The sequence below is a fragment of the Labrus mixtus genome, chromosome 1, assembly GCF_963584025.1.
Source record: "Labrus mixtus chromosome 1, fLabMix1.1, whole genome shotgun sequence".
Taxonomy (NCBI): domain Eukaryota; kingdom Metazoa; phylum Chordata; class Actinopteri; order Labriformes; family Labridae; genus Labrus; species Labrus mixtus.
Genome location: NC_083612.1, coordinates 28767041 through 28794686, shown reverse-complemented (window position 1 = coordinate 28794686; position 27646 = coordinate 28767041). Strand labels below are relative to the sequence as shown.

The following is a 27646-nucleotide window of genomic DNA, read 5'->3' as shown; positions in this document are numbered from 1 at the left end:
ACCTATTAAACCACATTAACAGGCTTTCCTTTGGTTGCATCATTTAATGACCAAAGGCCATTTAAGAGAGTAAGCTCAATAAATTGTGTGAGTGAGTGTGTCTCTTTGTCTGAAGGTGTTCGTGTTACGGTCTCTTCAGATGGAGGTAATTGTGTGTGAGTGTGTACATTTTAAAGTGTGTATAAACTGAGATGCCACCTGAATATAATAAATATGTAACCATGGTGACCTGGGAAAACAGGGCTAGGTGAGTCTTCATGTCAGGTCAAGAGTTTTAAAGCACTACACAAATACACACACATGCTCACACTTAGATTTAGTGTAATGCCCTCTGCTGACCCCAATAAAAGAGCCCATCACATCAGTAAGAGCCTGGGGGAAGGATTGTACCGTTGCACGCTTTACAAGGCGTAACTCATAAAGGTTCTCCCCCATGAGAGCCCATTTCCTCTTCATGTTTGAGTGTGAAATCTAAGAGTCTGCATGTGTATTTGTGTGATGTACAAATGGGGCCATAATGTGTTTCATGTCAGTTTTTTTAATATATTGAGGGTTTATGTGAAATGGCAGGAGTCATTCAGGGGTATATCAACCTTAAATGAAAACTCTGTGGAGTTGACCACCAAAGAGTTTAATAATCGTAGGCTTTAAGATATACTCTTTTTTATTCAAGCTACAACTTGATCATTTGAAACAAAACTCTGTTTAACTGTGAGACTGAACACAAGGCAGGACGTTCACAACTGAGTTCAGCTCAGTTGGGCATTTGTTTGTCTGAATTCGATACCACATATTTGAAAACAATACAACCTATGTTATCTTATGCTCAATGGTACCAAAAAGTACAGAAGTTTTGACAAAACCACAGATCTTCAGTATTTTTATTAAACTAATACATTGCAAATCAAATACGCTGGCAACGATTCAGTACCATAACGTAGCCAATGTATAGTCTAAACAGTGTCCATGAGTTTTCCTGCATTTTTGGGGCTGGTAATCAAAAACAAGAAAAAACATATTTTAAGTGCTTAGGACATCCATTTTGTCTGCAGTGATCTCAAAACAAAATTAAAAAAGATTTCTAGAATTGGATTATTTGGTATCGTGACAATCCTAGTCCGTATGTGAGGTCAAACACACACACAATATTCTCAGAGGATTGCTGGCCTAGTTCCATTTGTGAATCAATACATGATGCAGAGTGCCTCTATAATGTGCAGGAAGAAGACACGGCTAATAGAGCTTTTGTTCTGATTAATAGAAGAGAAATAAAGACTTTCCAGATGTATCCGAAAAGAGTGATGAAGGAGAATAATGGAAAAGAACTAGGTCATTTATAACTCTGTAGGTATAAACACAACTTTCTCACAGTGATCTCACAAACGGTCCATCTCTCTCATGATCCCTCTCTTCCTCTTCTCTTTTTCCTCCTTTGCCTCTTTGATGTTATAGACGTTTCCCATCCCTCTTTATGTGTGAGAAAGATCATATTGCTCGATAGCGTTGTCCACCCACTCTTTTCCCTCAGTTTCCTCCACTCTCTCTTTGTCTCATCTCCATCCTCTTCCTCTCTCGCTCTCTTTCCTTCCCTTCCTCAGAACAAATGACAAGACAAATCACAGTCTCTGACTATTCTCCCCTCTGTTCTTGTCCTTTTCATGCTGCAGTGAATACTGACGCAAGATGGTGAGCAGAAAGAAAAAAAAGAAAAAACACGAATGAGCACAGTGCTTGAGTTTCTCCTTCCACTTTTTTCCAAAATCTCTGGAGGAATATTTAACTTCGTATCCCAATATGTGTTTATAACAATTTTCAAAACTGTGGCTGTGTCTGTTTAAAATACAATGACAAGTCTCTAAAATATAGGTCTGCTGATGACGCCAAGCCCAACTTCAGGGGTTAAGTCCCATGGTAAAGACAACATCTTATGACAGATGTTTAGGTGAAAGTCTTGTTTTATCTGTGAGAAACTGACCTGACTTCTAAAACACTCTTAAAGATCTATAGCTTCCTATTCAACCACTTTATGAACCACACTCAGACACAATCAAGTCTTTCAGCCATTTTTCAGTAAAGGAATTCAGCTAAACTGCAACAAAACAATCCTGAGCCGAGAGAAAAGTGTTCAATAGTCCCTCACAGCAGCGCTTCATTACTATTGGCTGCAAAAATCAATAGGAGACTGGGACTGAGCTCTAATTGGTTCCCAAAGACTGCATCAACACACATTGGAGCAAATACACATATACAGACAGATAGATACAAATACCACATGGGAATAGCAAGTTCAAGCTTTGGATCAATTCTCATTTTTACTAATTTATTCGTTCCAGCCCAGCTCACGGTGTGCCAAGACCCATGTCAGCTGTTCTCAGCTGGAAATGCTGCAGAAATCTTTCCAATCTGAGATCAGAATTTGTGTGATATTTAACCTGGATGAGCCACAACAGATCCTAATAGATCTCTTCTATAAAAATAAGGGGGACATTAAGGCATGTAAGTTTGGGTTACTTCTAAGTTTCTTTTTTTTTTTTAAGCTTACACCCTGACACATACAAAAGCATTCCATGCTAACAATTGTGTTTCCTCAAATGTAAAAAATATATATATATTTGCTGAAACTTAATAATTTAAGTGACTAGAAACATTTATTTTTTGAAGGTTATGTTTGGTCCTTTGGCTTTATCAGATAGTTCAACTGAAGAGAGCCAGGAGGAAAAGGGGATGAAGGAGAGGGGAGGTCAGAGATAAACCAGCAGCCAGTGAATCGAGGACTTTGCCTCTGTATGGGGCGCCTGATCTACTATGCCGCCAAACCAGCACCCAAACAAAAGCAATTTTTTGCAGTGAATTGATCAGGGAAAAGTGAAATGAAGGTTCACACTTCTATTGCTTACATATGTATAACCTAAATCACAGGTTAACCAGAGGAAGTGTTTACATTTCAACGTTTGAATAGTATAAAATCTGCAAACAAAACACCCCGCAAAGCACAGAGAATACAGTGGAAAAGAGAGTATATGTTTGTGTGTGTGTGTGTGTGTGTGTGTGTGTGTGTGTGTGTGTGTGTGTGTGTGTGTGTGTGTTGGCGTGTGTGTGTTGGTGTGTGTGTCATGCTCCAGCCCTGCCAATACTGACAGCATTAATATTTCATCTACAAGGTGGAACAAAGCGGCCAACGGATACCCATAACAGACTCACTCGCTCATTTAGATACAAGACACACAGACACCCAGGGAGGCATGAAGACACATAAACGCCCGTGGAAAATCCACTTGCACACCCTCAGTCGTGACATGGAGCCGCACACAGCTTGTGGCCTGAGAGGGATCGTAGCTGCTATTAAAAATTGATTAGCTGTCATAGCATCATTTTCCCCCCAAGGTCAAGTCGCAATCTGTGAGCATGCATGGGTGTGTGTGTGTGTGTGTGAGTATGAGTGTGTGCAAACTGTTGGCTGCAGAGATGAAAGAGGTGGGGAAAAAACTCCCACAGCCCTTCATTGTCAGTCAGTTATGGAGAAGAGCAGGGAGGCTGGGGATAAGGGGATGCTAAGGCAAAAGATACGACTTTAATCCTGAGATGAACATAGATCTTAGAGAAGAGTAGACAAAGCCACCAATATTAGGGTTCATCTCAAAAAATGTTTCACATCCCTCTCCTTAGTCAAACTATATGTTGATCAGTTCTGATATAAAGCTGAAATGAATAATATGTAGCAGACATCTTAAAGAAAATAACACTGGGGCCACGTAAGCTATGGAACCACTACTACATGGCTTGTATATATGTGATCCTAGAACATAGGAATCTACAATCTCTGGATCCATCAGCCATATCTGGTTTCAATGTTGTCATTGGGAGAGACGGCCAACCTGTCTGGGCTTTGGCATAACCTAACCAATAGTAACAAAGGACTTCAAGCTATGACTTCCTTTTGCTTCCTTTAGCTATTTTTACTGTCTGACAAGCAAGTGGAGCGGATTGTGTTCTGCACACTCATGCAGACTTTTCTTTCTAGACATTAATTAAAGCTAAATTCCCCTTAGTTGTCTGCTGATTGCATTACATTGGATTATTTCCGCTCCTTTTGTCTTCCACACTGTGTTCCTGCATACAGCCAAAGCTTGCAGGGTGGGTGGCAGTAGCTTGGATCATTTAAGACGTGTAAAAAACGGTATCCGAACATATAATAGTTTTTTTAAAATCATCTACAGATGAAGATCTAATTGACAGGGTCCGAATTTTTCTCTTCTTTTGTATTACCCCGCACTTCGTTCTCAAAGTGATAATACATTCACAGCTTTATTTCCTCAGCTGATACTCTTCTCCCCCTGTAGTCAGGGGTCTGAATGGAAGCCTCCCAGCTGGCTGATTTGATTAAAGTGAGACGGAGCTTGCCAACAACATGTAGAGAAGCAACGTGTGTAGAAATAACAGAAGGGAGTTTGAGATACAGATGCCAGTCAGCTAGATCCATGGAGGGGTTCTGTTTAATTTGACATCCCTGGATGGAAAGAAGCTGAAATGTCTCTCTATCTTCTTCTCTCTATCTCTCTGCCAATTTACTCTCTCTCTTTGTAGCACACACACACACACACACTCACACACACACAGCTGTGCATCTGACCTGTGCAGGTTGATTTCCCCTGGCTTTAGTTGTGATGTCTCAATCTGTTTTCTGCCATATTAACATCGGGGAGAACACTAACCCCCCATCACACTGGCAGACAAGCCCATGTATTCTGCAGGATGTAATGTATCGTACACACTTCCACCAGGGGCTTTGCAGCTTTCTTGACATCTTTCATTGTACACCCTAATCCCATGAATTTGTGAGCATGCAAGCCTGTGCATGTGTGTGTGTGAATCTGGGCAAATGCCATTTCAGCATGGGGCCGACCCCCACTGCAGGTGACATTTTTACTGGAGAAATGTCACCATGGCCCTTTCCTCCAAATGTGTGTGTGTGTGTGTGTGTGTGTGTGTGTGTGTGTGTGCGTGTGTGTGTGTGTGCGTGCGTGCGTGTGTGTGTGTGTGTGTGCGTATATGTTTGTGTGTGTGTGTGTGTGTGTGTGCGTATATGTTTGTGTGTGTGTGTGTGTGTGTGTGTGTGTGTGTGTGTGTGCGTATATGTTTGTGTGTGTGTGTGTGTGTGTGTGTGCATATATGTTTGTGTGTGTGTGTGCGCGTATATGTTTGTGTGTGTGTCTGCGTGCATGTGCGTGTGTGTGTGCGTGTGGGGTCTGTAGGGTGTGAGTGTTTGATTAGGTCTTGGCAAGCTTCAATTGATTTCTCAGTAGAGGCTTGATATGTTCAAAATACCAGAATATTTTCCGGCCTAGGTAGCATGTACTTTACGTCTTTTATTCCCCATTTCTTTACAAACCACAGCAATTACGGCAAAACTACTAACTCAGTAAACATGCCAGAAATACTTTTTAAAGGTTGTAGAGGAATTAAGGTATAAAACAAAAACCTTGTTATAGCATATTGAATAGAAGCAGCTAGCCTGGTCCAGTCCAAATGTAACAAAATCCAAAAGTTTACCTCGTTAACACGTTCAACACTTTATTTGCCATACAAAACTTCATTATATGGCTACATTTTTTCTGTTTTTCTTGATGCTATGCTTCAAGCTAAGCTGAAGAGCTTCATATTGAGCTTTAGATATTACGCTTGCTGATCTTTTTACCTAAAGGTGGAGCTATTTCTTTGCAATGTAATGAAGAATTAATACACTTTCTTAAACAAAACTACAATTTCCTCAATGGTAATGATGCCACCATTGTAACCCAATTGTCTTAGTATTATGTAAACTTGATCTCCTTAATTGAATATATGTTGGGTAAAGTAAAAGCAGCGGGACACTGTGTGTCATGTTATACAACTTAAAGCAAAGTGTCCCATGTCAAAGAGTTTCCTTTTCTATAAAGGTTCAAACGTCAATTTAAAATAACGATAGTTAAGTTTAGCGGAAATGATCTTAAATGCCTCCAAAAAAATGTTTTATCTACAAATACGTTTTCATAAAAATATAGTAAATCTCATCTTACGATTGTTAGAAAATGTTTTTCTTCTCCAGTAGTTTCAGTTGATTCATGGGCAGGCTTCCAAACAAAGCCACATAGATAAATAACTGGACCTATCGATCAAAAATCAACCATGCCACATCAGAGTAATAACTGAGACCACATGACTGTGAAAAGCGGCTTGTCCTACAGCTGTAATTAAACAGGAATAGCAGCAGGCATTTGTACACAGTGTGTTGGGCCAGAAGAGCTAATCACTTCTATCACAGAAGATCATAGTGGGATGAAACAGAAGCCACAGTGATACGAGACAGGATGACAGACAGACTGTGTAGAGTTGTGTATGTGGTTCATAATTTTAAACTGTATGTGTTTTTTGTGTAGGGATGTATGATGGCTGTTGTGTGTGTGAATGCATGTGTCAATGCGTGAGTGTTATTTGTCTCCCTGACAACTGAGGGGACATCTGTCACGTCCATATGGCGAGAGAGAGAGAGAGAGAGAGGACTGTGGCTCCAAAGATGAGTGCAGAGCAAAAACACAACACATGCAAAAATAAAATGTGGAGCACAATAAATATGATGGAACGATTGAAAGAAAGAACAAGATATAAAAAGCAGTAATATGAATAGCGCTAGCTGCAGCTGAAACATTGGTTTTTACCATAAAATATGGAATTAAAATAATTAGCTATTTAGGTTTTAGTCTTATCTAAAATGTGTTTTGATTTGTGGAAAGGTTTGGATAACAAGCAGCAAAGATCATGAGTCCGGCCTAAATCACAATTTTGTGAGTTTACATTAAAGCAAATAAGTCAAAACTGAAAAAGAGGATCAATTTGTATTCACTATTTTGTATTGTTGTTTTTTTGACTATAATGTAGGTACTTTAATGTAGGCCAATATTTTGGGTGTCATTCTAGATTCATTTCACCAGGTTATATTATACTTTTACAAGTTCAATTAAATTAACATGAGAGAGCAGGTTTGTCCCCTTATCTGGTATTTCATATAAATAGCACACAACAAACATGTGACAGAGTTACCTGGTAGGTGAATGGATTCATGTCAAACAACATCATCTTCTCTAGTTGATCCCAGCCTGTAATGGATGTACATATACCCCTCTCTCCCACATCTTCACTATCAAATGTCTAATACAAGTAGGGGGGAACCATTGAAAAAGTAATATTGTCACACATGAATGCCAGACAGACAGACGCTCAACAATCAAATAAATGCACACTATGTGTACATGGGCACAAAAACACATCAGGGCGTGTGGGGTCCCTCTCCTTCTCTGTTTGATGTCTGTTTGATTGTGTCCTCCATAGTCATTCTTTTTCTAGTGAGGACACACACACACACACACACACACACACACACACACACACACACACACACACACACACACACACACACACACACACACAAGCGTACCCAGTGAGCCCCTCACTCAAACTATGGAGGAGGGGGCACTAAAAACTCATTACATGGACGATCAATATTGCACACACTTGAAAAGCATGACCCCCCCTTCATCTTCCAACACACACACACACGTTTCACCAAGCATAGGCAACGGTGACAGATGACTTTTGTCAGCCTGAGATGTGTTACCGTGGTAACCATTAGGCTGCATTCCGGTATGGTACAGAAAGGGTGAAGCACACACCCTCACAGCCACCACCAGCATTTGACTAAACTGGTCAAGGTGATGATTATAAACAGCAGCTCGATATTTTAGAACATAAGGAGTGGATCAACGTAATAACATTTTGTTGTGACACTTAGGGTCCACTAGGGGTCTTTCAATCCAAAGCATGCCAGGACACACACTTTGATTATGTTCTGAAGCAGCGAGCGTTGTCGACATTGTTAGATAACCACAATGAATCTTTCTAACTCAACATTATACTGTGATTCATTCTGTGCATTACACAGCAGCATGTAAAATAAGCTAACATAAATAGACGTTTTTTTTTTTTTATCTCACTGACCTTTCATGTTGCCTTCAGCCTCAACAAAACATTGCGAAAAATTTATTCAAATTAAGTTACCGTGGTGGATTGAACAATGTGAAGTGTTGTGTCACGCAAGCCAAAAGCATTTTAATTACAGATTACATACGTTACTGCTGACTGGGCAAGGCCGACTACATGAAAGGAAACAACCTGCAAACAGGAGTACCAAGTGTACCACTTACAGGTTGAACATACCCTCAGTGCTTCCTTGCCAGAGACACGAGCAAAGATCTAATGACAACCCCCCCCCCCCCCCCCCCCCCCCCCATTTAAAAAAAAAAAAATTTAAGACAAATTTTAAAAGGTTACACGATATTTTTTTAATATGTAACTGAAGCCCCTGCTGTTTATAAATCACTATACCATTTTAAGTGTCTCCAAGGCCAACAAATTGATCTATTTTCAAATGAATTGAACACAAACCTCCAAACAATAAAGCCACATATTAATATATTAAAATGTATACAGATAGAAGTAATGCACTAACTGGCATTCATTTAGCATCAACAGATTCATTAACCATAGAGACTAGATCTATTTTAAAACTTTTGTAAAGCTATTTCAAGGGCTTTCAGGGTCTTAAGGACAAGCTTAAATCAAGCCAGGGAAGATGAGTCAGCGATGACATTCATGTTAACAAACTTTTTGGCATACCAGATGAGTAAGACAATTTTAACTGAGGTGAGATGTTGAACAGATGAACACTTAGTGAATCAAAAGTGATGCATCAGACTCACTTCAGGTTAGTGAAAATACAACATGTCTGTGTCACTTCATGGAGAGACATCAAAGAAACATCTTCCACTTCATAGCCAGGGCTCTGACATCATTTTCAACTGCTTATCTCACACATTTCACAATAAGTCAAATTGTGGTTTTAAAGATTTGACTCAGATAGATAAGGTGATATTAGAGAATGAATATGCGTGTATAAAAATAGTTGGATTCTGTCAAACACTGCAGCAGAATAAAAACACTTTTTACCTTTCCAAGCCCAGGGGTGTCTTTGATTTTGTTGGCTGCACGGAGGAGACAGGGTGGAGCCGGGGGAGGAGCCATCAACAGGGCAGCACTGAAGTTAGTGGGGAACAGAGGGGGGTCACATGATGGTGATGATGTTGTCACTGGGGCTGTGACTGCCGTGGTCTTCTGCTTCTTCTTCTTGGATGCCAAGTTCAACTTTTGTGCAGCTCTAAGAGAGGAGAAGTAGGATGGAGACAAGATAGAAAGAGAGGGAAAACTGTAAATTGTTACTGTTGTTACTGTTGTTACTGTAACAACAAACACAATAAACACTTGATGAATATAAGAAGAGGAGGGAGGACAGGAAGGATGGTGGAACATGTGCATGCACGCACATGGGTCCATAATTACAACCTCTTAGTTTACCACAGTACAACCATCGCAAATATGCTAATTGCAGAACTCCAATAAATGCCCAAAAAAAAGAAAACACAAACGCACCCATGCGCACACACATACACACACACACACACACTGCAGTTTACATATGTAAGAACATCTGGATGGGGAGTGGTTCATTTGCTTTCTTGCTGCTCAATTCCCTGCAGCTTTCAGTTCAAAAGGAGCGTCTGAAATTTATATTTGAATGTCCTCCATCTACTTTGCGCTCCCCAGTCGCTCTCTCCTTTTAACTTCCACTCCTTTACTACTTCTAAATCTCCACTTTTTCTCCTGCTTTTCTCCTGGCTCTGTCTTTTCTTAGCTCAACACAGCAGGTACTTCACATCATCCTCTAACTTTTCCCTTCCTGTTTCCAACTCACTTTCTATCATCTCCAGCAGAAGTACAGCATATCCATGTAGCAAACTGAATTTCTGTGTTAACCTATGTAAGTACAATTTATGGTTAGTAAAAAGAAGGCAAAGAAACAGTTATGTCCAAGCACCAGTGCTAGGTAGTAATAGTTTCGGCCCTTTGTTAAATATCAGTTTCAGAAATAAAGTAATTCTACTCTTTAACACTTAACACTCATTGTCAATTTATTTTGAGGACATAAAGGGAAAATCTCCAAAAAAAAAAAGTCCAAAACGTAAATCTGATGATTATGTATCGAGACTCTTTGTTGTTTTCTTTCCTTTCCTATCAATCAGCAAACAAACTCTCCAACTCATCTCACAATCCTGTGTAGGGGACAAACCCATATTTAGGATATTTAGGACTGGTCCAAACAAACCAGCTCCAAGAGCCATCACAGTGAAATCCTACTGATGCATCGCTGCAATAGTACAGGAACACTTAATCTTAGTTAACCATTTGATCAATAATACACCTTTACTTTGAAGGACTACAAGTTTAAACATTCCAGTTTGCTTCTTTGCTATAGCTAGCTCTGCCTTCCTTCAATAAGTGCTAGACTGCTGTTAGACTGTTATATTACTAAATTCAAACAGGCTTATTTTGTGCTTTACACATCAACATTACAGTAACAACTCATAGGCAGTTATAGGCTGAGACGGTAATGAGATAAGGTGATATCTTTATAGAAATATGTTTTTCAGTTGATAAAAGCACGAGTACAGAATAGTGCACACTGACTATGGCTGACCAGCACGATACAGAGGCGTCCAAAAGGATGGTCCTATGAGAAAACCAGAGACAGTAAATCTGCCCGCAGTATTTCACCCAAATGATTTATTGATATTAGTCAAAGTATTCACATTTGTCAGTGTAATTCCTTGTCTGGGATTTATAAGGCTACATTTCAAAAAAGCAGACACGCTGACAATCGGAGCTACATGAAGCAGCAGCAGCAGCAGTGTTAACGATATGATAAAATAAAAGCGCTCTAAAACTGCACTCTGGCAAAGATTTCTGCTCTGCTCTGCTTTAATCTTCCCTCACATATATTTCTTTGGTTATAAAGAGAGAGAGAGAAGACCTTGTGCCCCGATGGTCTCTCTGTCAAAGAGCCATATTCTCACACCATTGGCTTTCAATTAACTGCAGCAGGTTACAGAAATGAGAGCGAGTGGGGGAGGGCAGCGGGAGGGGGAGAGAAAGACATAGAAGAGAGGTAGGGGCGAGTGAGGAGGAAGAGAGGGAGGGAAGGAGCGGGAGTGGAGAGATGTGGAGCAAGTGACCCATAGAACGACGAAGCGTTTCACCATTTGACTAGCTCTCCCTGGAGCTTTGTGTGTGAATCTCTGTGTGTGGGTGTGTGTGTTATCACAGTGAATGTGTGTGTGAGAGCGCATGAAACAAAGCTCCACAAAAAGATCCTAATTGTTTTTTTCACCAGGTGCCGGCTTAACTTACATTCATGATGCTCACAACTTTTCATGTAACACGAAGAGACTGTACAATAGATTACAGAAGCAATGCTTCAGGTGAAAGAATATGCTGTTAGAATAATAATGTATAACTGTGGATCCACTTCATGTTTTAACAGATCCTGTTGATGAGGAAACACTGGAGGTTAAATATTCATTTCTAATGTGATAATGGAAACAACATGCTGCTGCATTACTGATTCCTGTAGGAGAAGGTATGACTTTAATTGATTCATGGTCATGTTTCTCTGCTGCAGGAGGGTCCAACTTCTCCCAGGGCAAAACATGGATTAGCTATTTTTGAGGGATGTTTTTCATGTCTTATTCAAATATTTTCATTGACTTTTTTAATCTAAAATACCCTACAACCAAAAGGCAAATAAAAGCCCCCCAAAACTAAAGTGGGCGGTTGAACAACACGTTTATGTCAGTCACTTTAGAGTTGTCCAGTTATATTTATACTTCAGTACTTTGAGGAGGAGATTTTCCCCTTGTCTTTTAGGAGAAGACAAGGGGGTCCAAAAATGGCTGTCAGACCATATAAAGCACTTGGGCACTTTCCCTGGTTGAGTCTTTCATCTTCTCAAACTTGAAATGTGTCATCACATCACCTTTCATTTTCTGTGTGCAGAGGGGCTGACTTCAAATTAAAGGAAATAAGGCTTCAAGACAACAGTGATGAAAAAGCGATGAATAGGCAACAGATACTGCATAGTGACCACAAAGATGGCAATTACAGGGTCAGGCACAATCTTCCTGTCACAAATACAAAAAATGTTAATAAAATGTGAAGATTACAGCTGAAATCCAATCATCAAGCTGTCCTCAAATGGTGATAGAACAATTGGAATAGCACGGCACAATCTACTAGCAGCTCCGCATTGATTAGCACCCCCATCCAACTACTTGGCAATCAAAATCTTGGAAGGGGCTAACCGAAAGGAACCAAAGGCATGCACTAATGAATAGCCGAGATAAACTGTCCTTCGAATCCATCAGCTGCATCTATTTTATAATGCATACACAAAACATCGATACGGCAATGTTCATCGTCCTGACTTGTGTGAACCAAATATGATAACCACAATAAAAAAAAAGAAAAACAGTTCTCTAAACAGATTTCCCATTGGCCATTTCAAATTGAAATTGGAAGAACAAGAAGAAGAACAAGACAGTTGGATAATGTCGGACAGCGATGAAAAGAAGTTAAAGGATGACTCAAGTGAATAAATACAATACTCCTGCACATTACCTTTTTTTAGGGGCATGTTATATTCTTCAGTTATCAGATATCTAGATAGGCCTATTATTTTACATTTGTATTGCAATATATCAATGATCTAAGAATCTCTGTCTGATGATATTATTATTGTCGGCCACATAACACGTATCATATTGTATATCGTGAGTTACTCTGCAGTTGCCACCCCGAGAGGATACGCTACATTATGCTGTTATTATGTTCAGTCACCTTGGATGGTGTAAGGCAGCATGGTACAAACGTAAACACACACACCCAATCACTCACACGCACAAACACACCAGACACACACACCAGCTAATTGGCAGCATTTAATGACAAGTGGCCAGGGATTTGGCCAAGTGGATCTATTCCAATCTAACCCTAAAGTGAAGGACCCTTGTTTTTCCATCCATCTTCTCCATCTCTCCATCCATCAGCTTTTCCATTGTCATCCCCCCCCCCACCCTCCACCCTTTATTGCCTCCACTCATCTTCATCCTTCACTTCTTTCCCAAGCTTTAATTCCCGCCTTTTCCCTAGATTTTATTCCACTCTTTCCCTCATTATATTTATCCTTTTATCCTTAGCCTCCTTCTCTGGCCTCCATATATCCACCCATCCATTGCAGCATCTGTTCAGCCTTCCACACATGTATTGATCCCTTCATCCGTTCTCCCTTCTCTTCCTCCTCGGTCCCTTCATGTGTCTCTCTCAGCTCAGGTCACAACTAGGTCTTATACTAACATGCTGCTGCTTTGTTTCTCTCTTCCTTCACACACAACTACAAACCATCTGACTTGAAACACACACACATAAGCACATAAACACACAGAGAGCTGATTTATGACTAGTGTCTCCGGGCTGTGTTGCTGGCTCAGTAGCTAATTACATTCTATTTAACAGGCCGTCAGTGGAGGGAGATATAAGCAGAGGCAGAGAGTGATGGTGTTGAGTGAGTGTGTGAGGGTCAATAAGACGAGCATGTACAGAAGGCCGGTTTACTGACACTATCTATATAGTGACATGTACATATACCCTCCAATTTACTCACTTACATGCTTTGTTGCAGTAGTAAAAAAACAACAACTGAACAATACTGTTAATACACTGCTGTGTTGAACATGGGGTTGATACTTCCGGCTGAATTATATACTTAGAAGAATATGGCAATTTGGTGTCTGCCACAGTACTAACTGAACCCGTCAGTCACATGCCCAAGCTGTATGAAAAAAGTTTCAATAAAGCTGCATTCTGAACACCCTCTACACCATTACTAATTTATAAAAACGTACAATAAGATGATCAGAAAGTCATTTTTATGGACTTATTTTTTTAATACTAAAAATAAAACATTGAATAGAAACAATATCTAGATTCACTTTCTCTTTCAAAATCTCTATAGTCATTTGAAACACAAGCAAATCGGCTTCTTCTTCCCTGTCGAAGTAAAACACTTTGCTTTCACTTTAACCTCCAAACAAATGTTGTTGTGATGTGATCAGGCAGTTGATATGATAATTTGTTTACTAACTGCTACCTTTCTCAATCATCAATCAGCCACAATGATTGGGGGCTAATTGCTATAGCGCCCAAAGTTCCTAATTATCATGTGATGGAATATACATTTAAAAGGAAAGAACAGAGACGCTGCAGAATGTAAACAAGAGGCAGAGAAAGAGAAAGCATTCCTTTGTCTCACAGGTATCCATCCACAAAAACAACACCTTCCCAACCACCAATTCACCAGGGACCTATTTATTTACTCACACACACACACACACACACACACACACACAGCCAAATCCCAAAAGATCCAATACTACGAGCATGCAGTAAAAAATTCCTGCACTGATAGAAATCCCCTTCCCCCAGTGTGGGCAAATGTGCACACACACACACACTCCTTGGTGTGAAATGGAGATCGTGTCTTTATCCTCCAGCCTAAATTCCCTAGAGGGCCACTGCAGCAGCACCGGGGAGCTAGAGCGCAACTGTGTGAGTGTGACATTCCCATAGACAGATTGGTACTAATGCAAGATATTAGTCTCGTGCACATTAGCAGAGGTAAAGAAAAGGTCATAGTGGGGACTGAAAAAATGTCAGCCAAAAAGTAGATGTATATAATAGATGGACATGGAAGAAAGTGGAGAAAACAATTAGATAGAAAACAGAAAAAGGAGTGAGAGGCAAATACCTGAATACAAGAAAAGGGATGGAAAGAGTAAGATGTGGATGTAGATGTGGTGGACACCAGGATGTTGCTATGCACAAGTGAGCAGAGATGGTGTGTGCCTGTGTGTGCCTGTGTGTGTGTGTGTGTGCGTGCGTGTGTGTGTGTGTATAATACGAATGTCCGTATGCAGCCCACGTCTGAGACTAAAGACCAAGACAGCCATGGGATTTACCAGACCTGCATGGCTGCATCCATCGACTATAAACACACATACGTATACAAATTACCAATCAAAAATAAAAGGTGACAGAATGTGCATGTTGTTTTTGTGCCAATTAAACCAAAATCCTTTTACACAAATACTAACACAAACAGACTCACATACACACTCACTTACAGGAGATGCAAACAAACTGTGCCTATTTGTTAAAAGAGAACAAAACAACAATTCTTTTTAGATTACATCACATAGCCCATTGAAGAATAATACATTACTTATACAGCCTAAAACTGTGCAGCTGACAGAAGACTGTCAGCTGCACACACACACACACACACGCACACACACACACACACACACACACACACACACACACACACACACACACACACACACACACACACACACACAGTGACACCTGCACCATCACACATACCATGTTCTTTCCTTCAGAAGGTTAATGCTCATAAATTGCCCACAGACAGCTGGCTGTATGTTTGGAATGTCAACCAGATGTGTGTCTGCTCGTGTGTGTTTGTGTAAAACAGTCTTGTTACCTGACAGTTCAGGGGTCACGGAAAAAAAGCTAAAGAGAGAGTGTGTGCCCATATGTTTGCTGCAGCACAATTTATGAGTTGTGTCTGGTCACTGGTGCTTTGAAAGACAGACTGCACTATGGCCGCTAACCTGTCACTCATACATCACCTTCACAAAAACACACATTGCATTATTTTCAGATTTTAAAAGCACACACAAGTACTTCACAAGATAATGAGCACAAAATCAGAGAAGATGTGATGGAGAAGAGAAGCATGAAAGCGAGGAGAAGCAGCATCGGTATCATTTCAGAAGTGATTTAAAACAGCTCATTAAACTAAGCGTGTCAGCAATACTTCTCACACTGTGACGCACTCATCGCCTTGTGTTACTCATGAATAATTTACTCATTCATTTTCAGCCTGCCATGTTTATTCATCAATAATTTACCCATATACCCGTGTCTTATTTACGTTGCAGCATTCTGCATTTGTCTGGATTTGATTACACAGCTCATCGATGGATAGTGACTGGACAGTTCATTTATAAAAGAAAAATATGCATAATAAGATAAAGGCTTATTCACAAATTCAATATTATTCACATAGTCCATCCCCTCCATCTTGCCAGATCCTACATTCTTCTTGTTTAAACGAGAGAAAGTTGTCTCTTTTAAATTAGAGACATCTGCAAAATTCTGAAACTGGTGATAATTAGACGGATTCATCTTGAATAAAAGGGTTGAGATGATCCTTACTTTTACTGATATCCCAGTGTTCAAATTCTCTGTGATCATCACTGGTACTGAATCCTAAAAATGCAAACTTTGTGGGATTATGCATTTTCTCCTATTAGTAGCTGATCCGTATAATGTCCCTCATTATGTTTACTTAACACTTTGATTACTTACCTTAAACACAAATACAAATTCATTCAGCTTAGCAAATACAAATAAAGGCATTTTACTGTCATTAAAATACTCTCATGATAATTGTTGTTGTACATTAAATATGTAATATGTATATTTTCCTACCTAACATTTTCAATATACTAATTAACAAATGTACCTTAGGTTAATAACATAATGCTACTTAACTTTAAAAAAGTTATTGTGCCAAATAAGACAACTTTGACATTGGTTGATAGTCCTGTAGACTGAGATCTCTGATTTCAACAGCATGTCAGTATCATATCATTCAGCAGGTTCATTGAGACCTTCAATAGTTTGATAAAAAAAAAACTCTTAGTCTTGTTTTTGTCATCATTCAGGCACACTGTCTTTGGTGATCTGATTTGAGTCTTACCTGGCAAAAAAGGAGGCAGCAGCAGAGGTGGTGGTCGGTGCCGCCGTGGTTACAGCCGGAGTGTGTGAGGGAGAGTTGGTGTGCGATGATGAGTTTGTGTGTGAGGGAGAGTTGGTGTGCGATGATGAGTTTGTGTGTGAGGGAGAGTTGGTGTGCAATGATGAGTTTGGGTGTGAGGGGGAGTGTGTGTTGTAGCGGTTTAGGGCAGCTTCGGTCTGACCCTCTCTGGAGGCCTCGGAGACCATCTGGGAGATCTGAGGAGAGACAGACAGAATGGGAGTGTTAAGGCAACGTTTACAATGAGTGACAAGAAGAAGAAGAAAGAGAGGAGAAAGAGAAAGAAAGAAGTAGTCGATCTCTACCATTCTCATCCCACCTCCTTTTCTCAGACAACTGTGATTAGAGTTTAATCCCTGATGACTTTGATGTCTGTCATTACACAGATGACAGACAGTTTTATGATTTTTTAAAGGCCCATATAGGGAGGGGCATTGTAAATTACCTAAGGCTATAAATGTTGTAGTGTGTGGCATCAGTTTACTTGCTCCATACTTGTCCCTATAGAAATAAACATGAAATAAATAAACAAACACATATGTGTAGAGTGTAGAGCAACAGTAAATCTCGGCCCTTTGTTGTTCCAGATGGTCAGATGAGAGATCAGAGTCTGAGGTCCAACAATGTCCTGCTTTTGTTTTTCTCTTCACTTTCTATACAGTTGGATTTCTTTTTTTGCTTCATTTTCCAAAATATCTGTCCAAAATAAATATATAAACTAAAATAGCCAAATTAACTTCAAGATTCTGTTTATTTGTCATTATACTGATGTATCTGCTTACATAATACTCTCTTGAACCTTTTAATTGATAATACTTTTTTTTACAACCACAAGATAATGAGAGGACACATTTATCGAAGCAACATGTAAACTAATTAATCTGATGTTCAATCTACTTAATGTGTTTTCCTTGAGGGTAACCTTGATATATTTACAAAACATGATGTCAATAATTAGGGCCAACCTCAGGTGGTGAAAATTCAGCAAATGCTAAATTAAAAAAAGAAAAGTGCAGTTCCTTGAGTGTCCACTTGAGGCAGAGTGCAAAAGCCAAGCCTGTACGGAGGGGAATTTTTAGATAATTCATCTGTTCTGATTTTATTAGGCCTAAGAGTAATACTTAAATTTGCATCATTAAAGGCTGTGGGAGCATTGTAGCTGTTTGTCAGGAGGCTTAAGGCCTTCTCTGTTACTAGGTTTATTGAAAGTTCGGTGGAGGTAGCATTTCTAGTGTGGTGACCACCATCATAAGGCTTCATAACGACTCTTCAGACACCAATGGGTGACATCACTAAGACTACTGCATGTTTTATACAGTCTATGGTCAATAATAGTTAGTTAGTGAAGTTATATTTGGTTAATAAATAAAGATAAAAAACTGGAGCAGCATGATGATCACTAATTTACTACTTAAGACTCTAATTATAAACACTACAAATGTCAAAACAGGTGTATGACTGTTCATGTGTGTATGTGTGTGTGTGTGTGTGTGTTTGTGTGTTTTCCTTGGCAGATAGTAGATAAACTCTCCAGAGATCACACTGAACCATGGCAGCGGAAAATGTCTGGGTTGCTGATAGACAGAAATAAATAAACAAACAACAAACACACCATGCAGCCTCGGGTTCTCTTCTTATATCTTTATTTTACCTTTTTTCATTTGTTCATCCAATGTTTTTATTATTGCTTATTGCCTATTGAATTTCATTCTCTCTGTCCCTTTCCTCTACCATCTTACACTTTTCACATCTGTGCCGTTTTATTGGATCATCCTTCATGGCATTTGTCCTTTATTAGATAGAATGGAGGGAAGAAGGACGCCGAGGACAAGAAGAGAAACCTCTGAACTTAAAGCACTGTAAGGAAATGAAATTTGCTGGCATGAACGGGGTTACACTTTCATCATATTTATAGTATATATGACACATTTCTTACTTTGTGTGCTGATAGGATGTTTTGCACACAAACACACACAAAGTAGAATTTCATGTCACATTAAACTTCTTTGTATGAATGTCTGTGCTGCAACATTGTCTCTCCGAGAGTGCACAGCTGCGTGTGTGTGTATATGTGGTCATGTATGTTTGTGAGTGGGTGTGCAGGCGATCTATCCGTGAAATAGATATGGATTATTGATTATAGTTCTTTATGTTCTGCCAGCAGACAGTCAGCAGAGCAGCTAAATCACTATCCCACGCTCCAATAAAGGAAAGAGAGCTTGTGTGAGAGTAAATCTAAACGCATGTATGTCTATTATGAGAATGTCTGTGTGTCCTTGTGTCTGCGTGTTTATGTGTCTGCACTCCTCTGCACCTGTGTCTATGTGTGTGTAAATCAGCTCCACTGTGTGTGTATATTTACTGCTGAGGGCTCCCGGGGTCCAAGCATGCAGCCTTCTGCCTTGATAAATTACCTATTGTAAATGAGATGCCTCTATAGTTTATATATCCTTCTCCCTGTGCGTTTACATGCATTTCAAATGCTCACACCTAGCCTGCAACCCCTGCATTATTAAAGGGGTTGTGAACATACAGAACAAAAAGGTACATTGAGTACCCGGATATTTTGCAGCTTTCTCATTTATCCTGATAAATGTGAAGAGGAAAATCCAGCCTAGTTTAGGAGAAATATGCCCACAGAGGGTTATTTCATGAGTAGAAGGTGGTGGAATAATATGAGGCGGTCAGCCGCTCAATCTGCAGGGGCTGCTGCTGGCCAGACTATGTTTTACTCTGTTGCCCCTCCGAATGGCCAATTAAAATTACTCTATAAATATCCTAGATCATGTTATACAATTATGAGATTCAACAGGTTTTACAAACCTTTTAATCTGAAAAGCTGTGGGTTGATAGGTAACTAATGATACGTGATGCATCTTTTTAAAGTAGCTGTGTCAGAGAGCAGTGGCCTGTTGCACCAGCTCTGTATAAGTTCTGCCTTATCGTGTAAAGTCCACACTCTACCCTACGTTGAAACATTACGTTGTAACTTAACTTATGTCATTGTTTGGTTCCACCACAGAGACCTAAGTTTCATCTTAACAAGTAGAGCATTTCGTCCAAACTAACCCTAATACTGTTGAAGATATGACGTTTTCATACCGCGATGTACATCTTAGTTCATGATCTTGATTCTAACATGTGATTTAAAGGTCACATATTGTTCTCCTTTTCAACAAGTTTAAATGTAGCAGACTATATTTTGCACACTCGTTTTATTGTTTATTCTCATACCATGTCAAATCACTCCTCCACGCATGCTCACTCATAACTTCTCGTAATCATCACCTGGTCACATCTATCCAATAGCACTGCTCCACTCCCTCATTGTTAGCCTATCACATTGCTGCTGTCTCTTTTAAAAATGGCTTTCTCTTCCACTAGTTCATTCATGCCATCGTTACGAGCGACCCTCCACCTCCCCATCGCCACCAAGCCTTCGCAGTTTCATCACCTCCTTCATCCCATCAGCCTCAGATGACATCAACAGCCATCGTCCGGTCAACCCCGGCCTTCGCAGTTTGCCTCAGATGACATCATTAACCATCTCCTCATCAACTCCAGTCTTCACAGTTCAATCAACTTCTTCATCGCATCAACCCAGACGACATCATCCGCTAACACCTCCACCACCAGGACTCTAGGGGGGGATAGATCTTGTTGCCGCTCAGGGCAGACATCTTCAATCACCCTGTCTCCCTGAAGAGTTCAAGCACCAAAGATTCTCTTACAATCATTCTATGTCACATATGTAAAATAAACCTTTCATCTTTCAATCATTTACTTGTCTCTCCTGATTGAAATAAGTCTCTAAGGTCCTGAAAACATGTTTGGGAAGTTTGTTTCCAAAAATCCCCTCAGATCCTGTATTTTAGCTATGTCAGTAAGCTGTGTCTGACCACGCCCCTCTCTAAAAGGGCTTGGGTGGCTCGTCTTTTTTGGACCATGCTCGACTGTTTGCAGTGAGAAGGCAGACTCAACGCCCTCCCATTGATCATTATTATACAGATAATATTCATAATAACAAGATACATGGACACCTAGCTAATCTATTTACATATATATACATAATATGTATACATAATGATGTGATTAAAGATAATTATGTTATTGTTATTACAGTTTCTAACACATCATAATTTATCTCAACATTTTTCTGTAAATTATCCTTAAGTTATATAAAATTACAAACTGGAAATTCTATGATGGTTTTTTACAACAGATTCCCTCAGAGATACAGACACCCTGCACACACACATTATGTCACTCTCACCCTCCTCTTCCTAATTACTAAAGCACTTATACACACTTGTCTGTGCTCTTAGAAACTGGTAAAAACAGGATCATTCATCTTCATTACAGCACAAACACCATTTCCCCAGCACTCACCTGCCTCATCTGTCTCTCTTACATTTATTCTATTCTTCTATTCATTTCAGACCACATGCTGCAGCCCACAGACATAGGATTGGTGTCTAAAATTTCAGGTTCATGTGAAGAGGATGGTAGGATAAATGGTGTGATTGTGTGTCCATGCATGTGTGTGGTCTTGTCTGGTTTCATCAGGGGGATAGACACAATCTGTATCACAATCTAAATGCTTACTGCAGCAGAGTGGATGAAGGGAGAGAGTGGATGGGGAGTGGGGGTGGGGAAGGGGGCAGCCCTCTCACTATGAGAATGGGGGAGAACATTTGATGGAGAGAAAAACTACAAAAAGGATAAAGTAAATAAATGGAACAAGTTGTATACTTTTTTGTTTATATAAGAGATGGCATTACAGAAAACACAAGTGTATGTGTGTCAGACATGGAAGTAGAAGAGAGCGAATAAGAGGATCCAGAAAAATGCACTAAAAAGTCGGCAACACAACAAGGAAATCAGGAAAAAATAAAAAAATAAAAATCCTTTTATGTATTTTTCATTGCGATATAGATGGCTTTATGGGAAAACAGACATAACCAAACAAACTCTCATGAAAGCTGGGCATTCTCTTATTTTTAAATATTTTTAGGCACATATGTCGTATGCTTAATGTAAGTTACTCGAGTTTGGCAGGCTTGTCATCTTTGAGATAAGACACTAAACTTTGGGAATTATAAATAGCATTGTTATGTCTGCATGTAAACTTCCACTGCAGGCCATGTAACACCTACTGTACACCTGAGCAGTATCTTAGTCAGACTTTAATCTGTCAAATCAGTGAGGTTTACTTTTAACAGTGTTGATCAGGGGGAACCACAGTTTTTATAAAATTGTAATCCTTAGTCTGTTGTTTCTGTGTGTGTGTCTTTGGAAGAAAAACAGAAACACTGTAAATAAAGCTAATCCATCTGTTTTTGAAATCAATACAGGCGCACACGCGCGCGCGTGCGCACACACACACACACACCGCTGTATAAACCTGTTTTAGATTAGCTGCTTGAAGGACGGAGAAAGGGCAAAGAAACAATGTTATAGTTGTCTCAAGCACAAGAGAGAAAGCTTAAGAGAGAGCGACCTTGTGAGGGCAAATGTGACAGAGCTCAGTCTGTTAAAAATGAGTTTTTGACTGTGTTTTTGAATGAGGCAAATTATATATACTTGGCTTGTATTTTTTTGTGTGTTTTTCATTAAATATATCTAATTATTGCCTACTTTTTAGAACTAAAAGACATTTTCCCCCCTTTTATATTTAGTATCCTAAACAGAGAGGATGACAATAAGTCCAACCACAGACTCTCAGTGTTTGACATGTTTAACAGCCTGCCTACAAGGTGCCAAATGAGGAGGCTTAGGGTTTGATTAAACTGGGTTAGGTTGAGTTATGTTTGGTTTTCATAATTAAAAAAAAGTCAGAGTACAGGAAGAATTTAAAATCTAATTATTAACAAACATTGAAAAATGTTTGTGAGCTTGTCCTGTCACTAATCCAAGTCTGCTTCGTGGGGGTCTTATTTTCAGTCTCCATTGTTCAGTCAGAATCTGTTTTCTATTTCTGCAAGACTACTAGAGGGACCTGGAAGAGAAATGGCCATAAATATAAAATACAGAGGTTGTCACCTCTTAGTCTGCTGAACCAGCAGGATTTTAATACCCTCTGTAGCAGACAGGTTGCTCTTTCTCTCTGTCTACCTCTGTGTCCATACTTCTTTTAATCTCTGTGTTTTACAGAGCTCTATTCAAGTGGCCTCTCAAGGTGACTTGAAAGGTGATTATCATCACTGTTCAAAACATTATTAAATAAGACCGAGTGTTGCTGTTGGAAGTGTTTCTGAAATGTAGAACAAAATTACTCATAAAGTCCACTGATTCTTGGTATTTTCAGCTCAAACCTCATTCAATTTCCTTGCAGCTGCTGCACATGTGTTTGTTTTCTCTCTCACTTTTACATGATTGGAGAGGATTATTTTTTGGGCTGTGTTAGATCTTTAAGCCCTGTAAGGACTTCTGAAAGCTCCACTTATGCTAGGGCAGAAATCTTTTATGTTTCGTGCAGTAAAGCAGTTCAGTAGATTTCCTAAGTCAATTCTAAAATCAATGTAGTGTAGAGTTGATAATCGTCTCTGTATTGATAATGTCTTAGAATTAATAAAAGTCCCATGAATTATGACTATATCACTCAGACTTTTCTCTACACATCTCTCATTTCTTGTTACATTACCATTTCGATTTCATCACTGCTCAGCTCCTGCCCCTTCTCCTCCTCTCTCAGGGGTGAGTCTAAACAAGAGTGATTTATTATCCTGCTCTGTTTCTCCTTTCCTGCTGAAACACCATTACTGTCAGAGTCAAAAGAGCCCAAACACACGGGCTGACTCTCATTTTATACCTACCAACGAAGACATAAACTAAACTGAATATATAGAAAAATATGCCCTTGCATTTACTACCGGCTCTCTTCTTGAAGTGAATTTTCAAGACTATTACCTGCTGCCTTCACACATTGGCTCAGCCTAAGTTTACACAGACACTTTACTAGGGCGCTGGCAGGAAACAGTCTGGATAAAGTCAGGGTAAAGACATTGAAATGTTTGTGTTCACACTGAGACAATGTCATTGTTATCAGGAAAAATTATCAGGAATAAAGTGCATATTTAGAGAGAACATAAGATTGTCTCTCCTCTCCTCTCCTCTCCTCTCCTCTCCTCTCCTCCTCTCCTCTCCTCTCCTCTCCTGTTAAGATTATTATAATCCATTTTATTTCTGTTGATACTATTATTAAGTCATTGTGATTAGTATTATCTCTATAATTGTCATACTTCTTGTTGTTTTAAGTCTTACATCTGTCTGTATGTCTTCCTGTCTCTGTCTCTCTTTCTCTCAAACTGACCTGTTGAGGACCATGGTAGTCTATGAGTCAGGTATGGCTGAATGCTTCGCCTCTTGGAAAGATCCTTTTCTACACTGTTAATGACAAGTGCTAAGAAGTGGTGCACTTAGTTGGGATTAGGGAAAACAGGGATACAGCAGTGTCATACACCTGTTAGGATGCACTGAGCACTATAAAACTGAACAACATGCATACACAAATAAAAAGAGATATGTAGGACATTCATGCACACAAGCTAACAACATACACACACAATATCCAGACAAAAACACGTAATAAAATACAATCACTAGAATAGAATAAGTATGGACATTCATGCACACAAGCTAACAACATACACACACAATATCCAGACAAAAACACGTAATAAAATACAATCACTAGAATAGAATAAGTATGAATGAAAATTACAAATTTAAAATTAAATATGCTGTTTCTAATTTATTTCTGACCATCATAATATGATAGACAAACAATTCTAGGGATTGTACAAAATGATTTACACCTGCAATTAAATGTATTTGTATCTGATTCAAGTCAAGAGCTGAATAATATAAATAGGGATTTAAAAACAACTAGAAGAAGAGGTTGTTGAATCTCAAGCTGACGCAGTGTGAGGAGGGCAGGAGAAATAATAGGCAAGAAGGAAAGAAAGAGCCATAATAGGTAGATAAAAAGAGAGAGAGAGAGGGAGGGAGAGAGAAAGGGAGAGAGCGAGGAAGGGTGAACAAGAGTGTAAGAGTGAAGGGGTATTGGGGGGGTGTGACATTAGAGTCCCCAGAGTCCTAATTATCAGTGTATGAATTATTACATCTGTAGAACACCCTCATACACACATGTGAACATACGTGCACGCACATACACACACATGCACGATCACACCTCTGGATCTCCCCTGCAGGCTCAGCTCTCCCGCCTCCCTGCATACACCTCTAGTCCATAGGTAACCTCAGGCGTTTTCTCCCTCCTGCAATCTTCCTCTCTGCTCTCACTCCCTCTCTTCCTGTCTTCTACTTAAACCCATTCAATTATGTATTTTTTGCTTTGTTTGAGTCACTATGGTAACTGCCTTTCACCCAAAGCAGTAGCTTTGTCTCCTATCTCCTTGTGTTGAATAATCCGGGGGTTCACAAACTTTTCTCTGCCAAGGACCCCTACATAGTATAAAAATGTGCACTTCTTTGTCAGATTCATACTAAGAAATGTAATCATCTGCTAGCTGGTGGCCTTTCTTCCATCTGGTCTAATTATTTAAGAACTGAAATAAGTGTCTGCAGGAATATTTGCAATGTCATAGTGAGAGAAGTAACACCCCCCCCCCCCCCACACACACACACACACACACACACACACACACATACACACACAGAGCTCTACAGGTATATCCTACCTGGTATGGATAGAGTGTCACTCCTCCATTAGTTCGGTTGAGGTGCTGATGGGCCTGAAGAGCTGCTGCGCTCAGTACAGCTCCACTCCCGTTATTACTGCCTGGGCTGTTAACTCCACTCAGAGCCTGCTGTTGAGCACCAGCTTTTCCTGAACTGGGAGATCCATTCCTCCTGTCCACTGCACCTCCGAGCCCCAGGGAGCTGGGCTTGGATCCCAGTCTGTGTCCTGCTCCTTGAGGCTGTGGGTTTGTGGATGCACAGCTGGATGTCTGACCCGCAGAGGGACTCCCGTGGCTCGAGTTGGATGGTCCATGACTGGGACTGGGAGTCGGGGTCTGGCTGGGACTCGGTGATGGAGACTGGGGGGATGGATGAGAAGGGAGTGAAACAGCAGCACAAGCTGAGGAAGAAGATGAGGGAAGACAAGGAGGAGGCCAGTCCCGTGATCCAGGTGCTCCAGGAGCTCCAACTGTACCCAAAGCTCCTTGAGATCCATAACGTCCAATGAGGGATGTAGGGGAGGAGGTGGGAGACAAATCCCACTGGTCCAGAGTGAGGACCATGCGAACAGCTTCCTGTTTAAGCTCATTTAGGTGAGTGGCACAGACATCACACCGACTGTCATGCTCGTTCCACGCCCGCCGGGAACTGTTGGGCACCTGAAGCTTATCATGAAGAAGGAGAGAGAAGGAGGGATCCTGGAAGAGGAGAGAGAAACAGAATGATGAGATTTAGACTGGGATCTATGGGTGAAAGAGAGCAATGTAAAGGAAAACATATTTATTTAAGGATTCAGCTAAAGGAAAGAGAAGAAATTACAAGTGTGTTGAACAAATCATGAAAACTTATGTGAATAGAGTGGGATTTTCTCACACAACTTTACCAAATACCAAGGTGCATGAAGCGTGAAAGGCTAGAAGAGGTCAAAAAGCTCCAGCAACACTTGTAGTATGAAGATGAACTTTATTTACAAATCAGACCGACGCGTTTGTGCTTGTGGCCTTCATCAGGGTCATGACGTGTCAATTAATGTTAATAGAAAATCTGAGAAACATTGCCTTGTAGTCTGGGGGAGGATATGGAGAAACACACACACACACACACACACACACACACACACACACACTATAGCTTTTGGGTCTAAAGGGTAAGATTGACACAGAAGCTTGCAGCACAGAAGGTCCCCTGCAACATAAATGAAAAAATGTCCTTCTACTCTCCCTCTTTATTCTCTCTCTCTCTCTCTCTGTCTCTCTCCCTCTCTCTCTATCTCTCGCTCTCTGTCTCTCTCTCTCTCTCTTTATTATCGCTCTCTCTCTCTCTGTCTCTCTCTCTCTTTCTCTCGCTCTCTCTCTGTCTCTCTCCCTCTATCTCTCGCTCTCTGTCTCTCTGTCTCTCTCTTTATTATCGCTCTCTCTCTGTCTCTCTGTCTCTCTCTCTCTCTCTCTCTCTCTCTGTCTCTCTCTCTTTAGCTATAATGCAGGCTGACATTGTATGTGATGAGTGCATGATGTGACTTTACACCTTTGAACCATCTTCAAACGCCCCTCATTGCTATAATTAAAATATACAATAAATGACAGAGAAGCCATTTTTTGCGACATACAAGAGGTTAATTGCGAGGATATCAATTTATTACACTGAGTGAACACCTAATTAATTTCCCATTAAAACAAAATTAAAAAGTATTTGATGAAAAAGAAATAGCTCAGTAAAGGTGTCATGAACTATTTCTCTGTTCATACATAACTAAAAATAGAGCTAAAAGTATGAAAGTAAAGCTGAGAACATGTCATTCTGTTAGAAATCCCTCCATGTGACAATGACTAAGCTTATGGCAGCTGAAACAGCACTGAACACGTCAACATGTTCTGACTTTTTTTTTTTAATTTTCACAACAATAACAGTGCTAAAACAATCCTGTTTCTTCTGGTTCTGTTCCCAGGTTCTTTGACTAGTCTCAGGTTAGATTTTGTTCATCCATGGGGCTTCTTCCCAGAGCGACTGTGTGCTCTTATCCTGGAATAAAAGCAAAGCCAGTAGAGAGATGATCGCCATTCA

At 40.0% G+C, this 27646-nt stretch overlaps 1 protein-coding gene across 1 annotated transcript in view; it reads right to left on the bottom strand.

Annotated features, from left to right (window-relative positions):
* The window catches only part of kif26ba (kinesin family member 26Ba), an 85321-nt gene that overhangs the window by 33454 nt on the left and 24221 nt on the right, over positions 1 to 27646 (bottom strand). The window contains exons 3-5 of the mRNA XM_061041064.1: positions 25585 to 26283; positions 16826 to 17079; positions 9040 to 9247 (exon numbers count right to left, since the gene is read on the bottom strand). Coding sequence (XP_060897047.1) covers positions 9040 to 9247; positions 16826 to 17079; positions 25585 to 26283 — 1161 coding nt within the window. The remainder of the gene's footprint in view (positions 1 to 9039; positions 9248 to 16825; positions 17080 to 25584; positions 26284 to 27646) is intronic.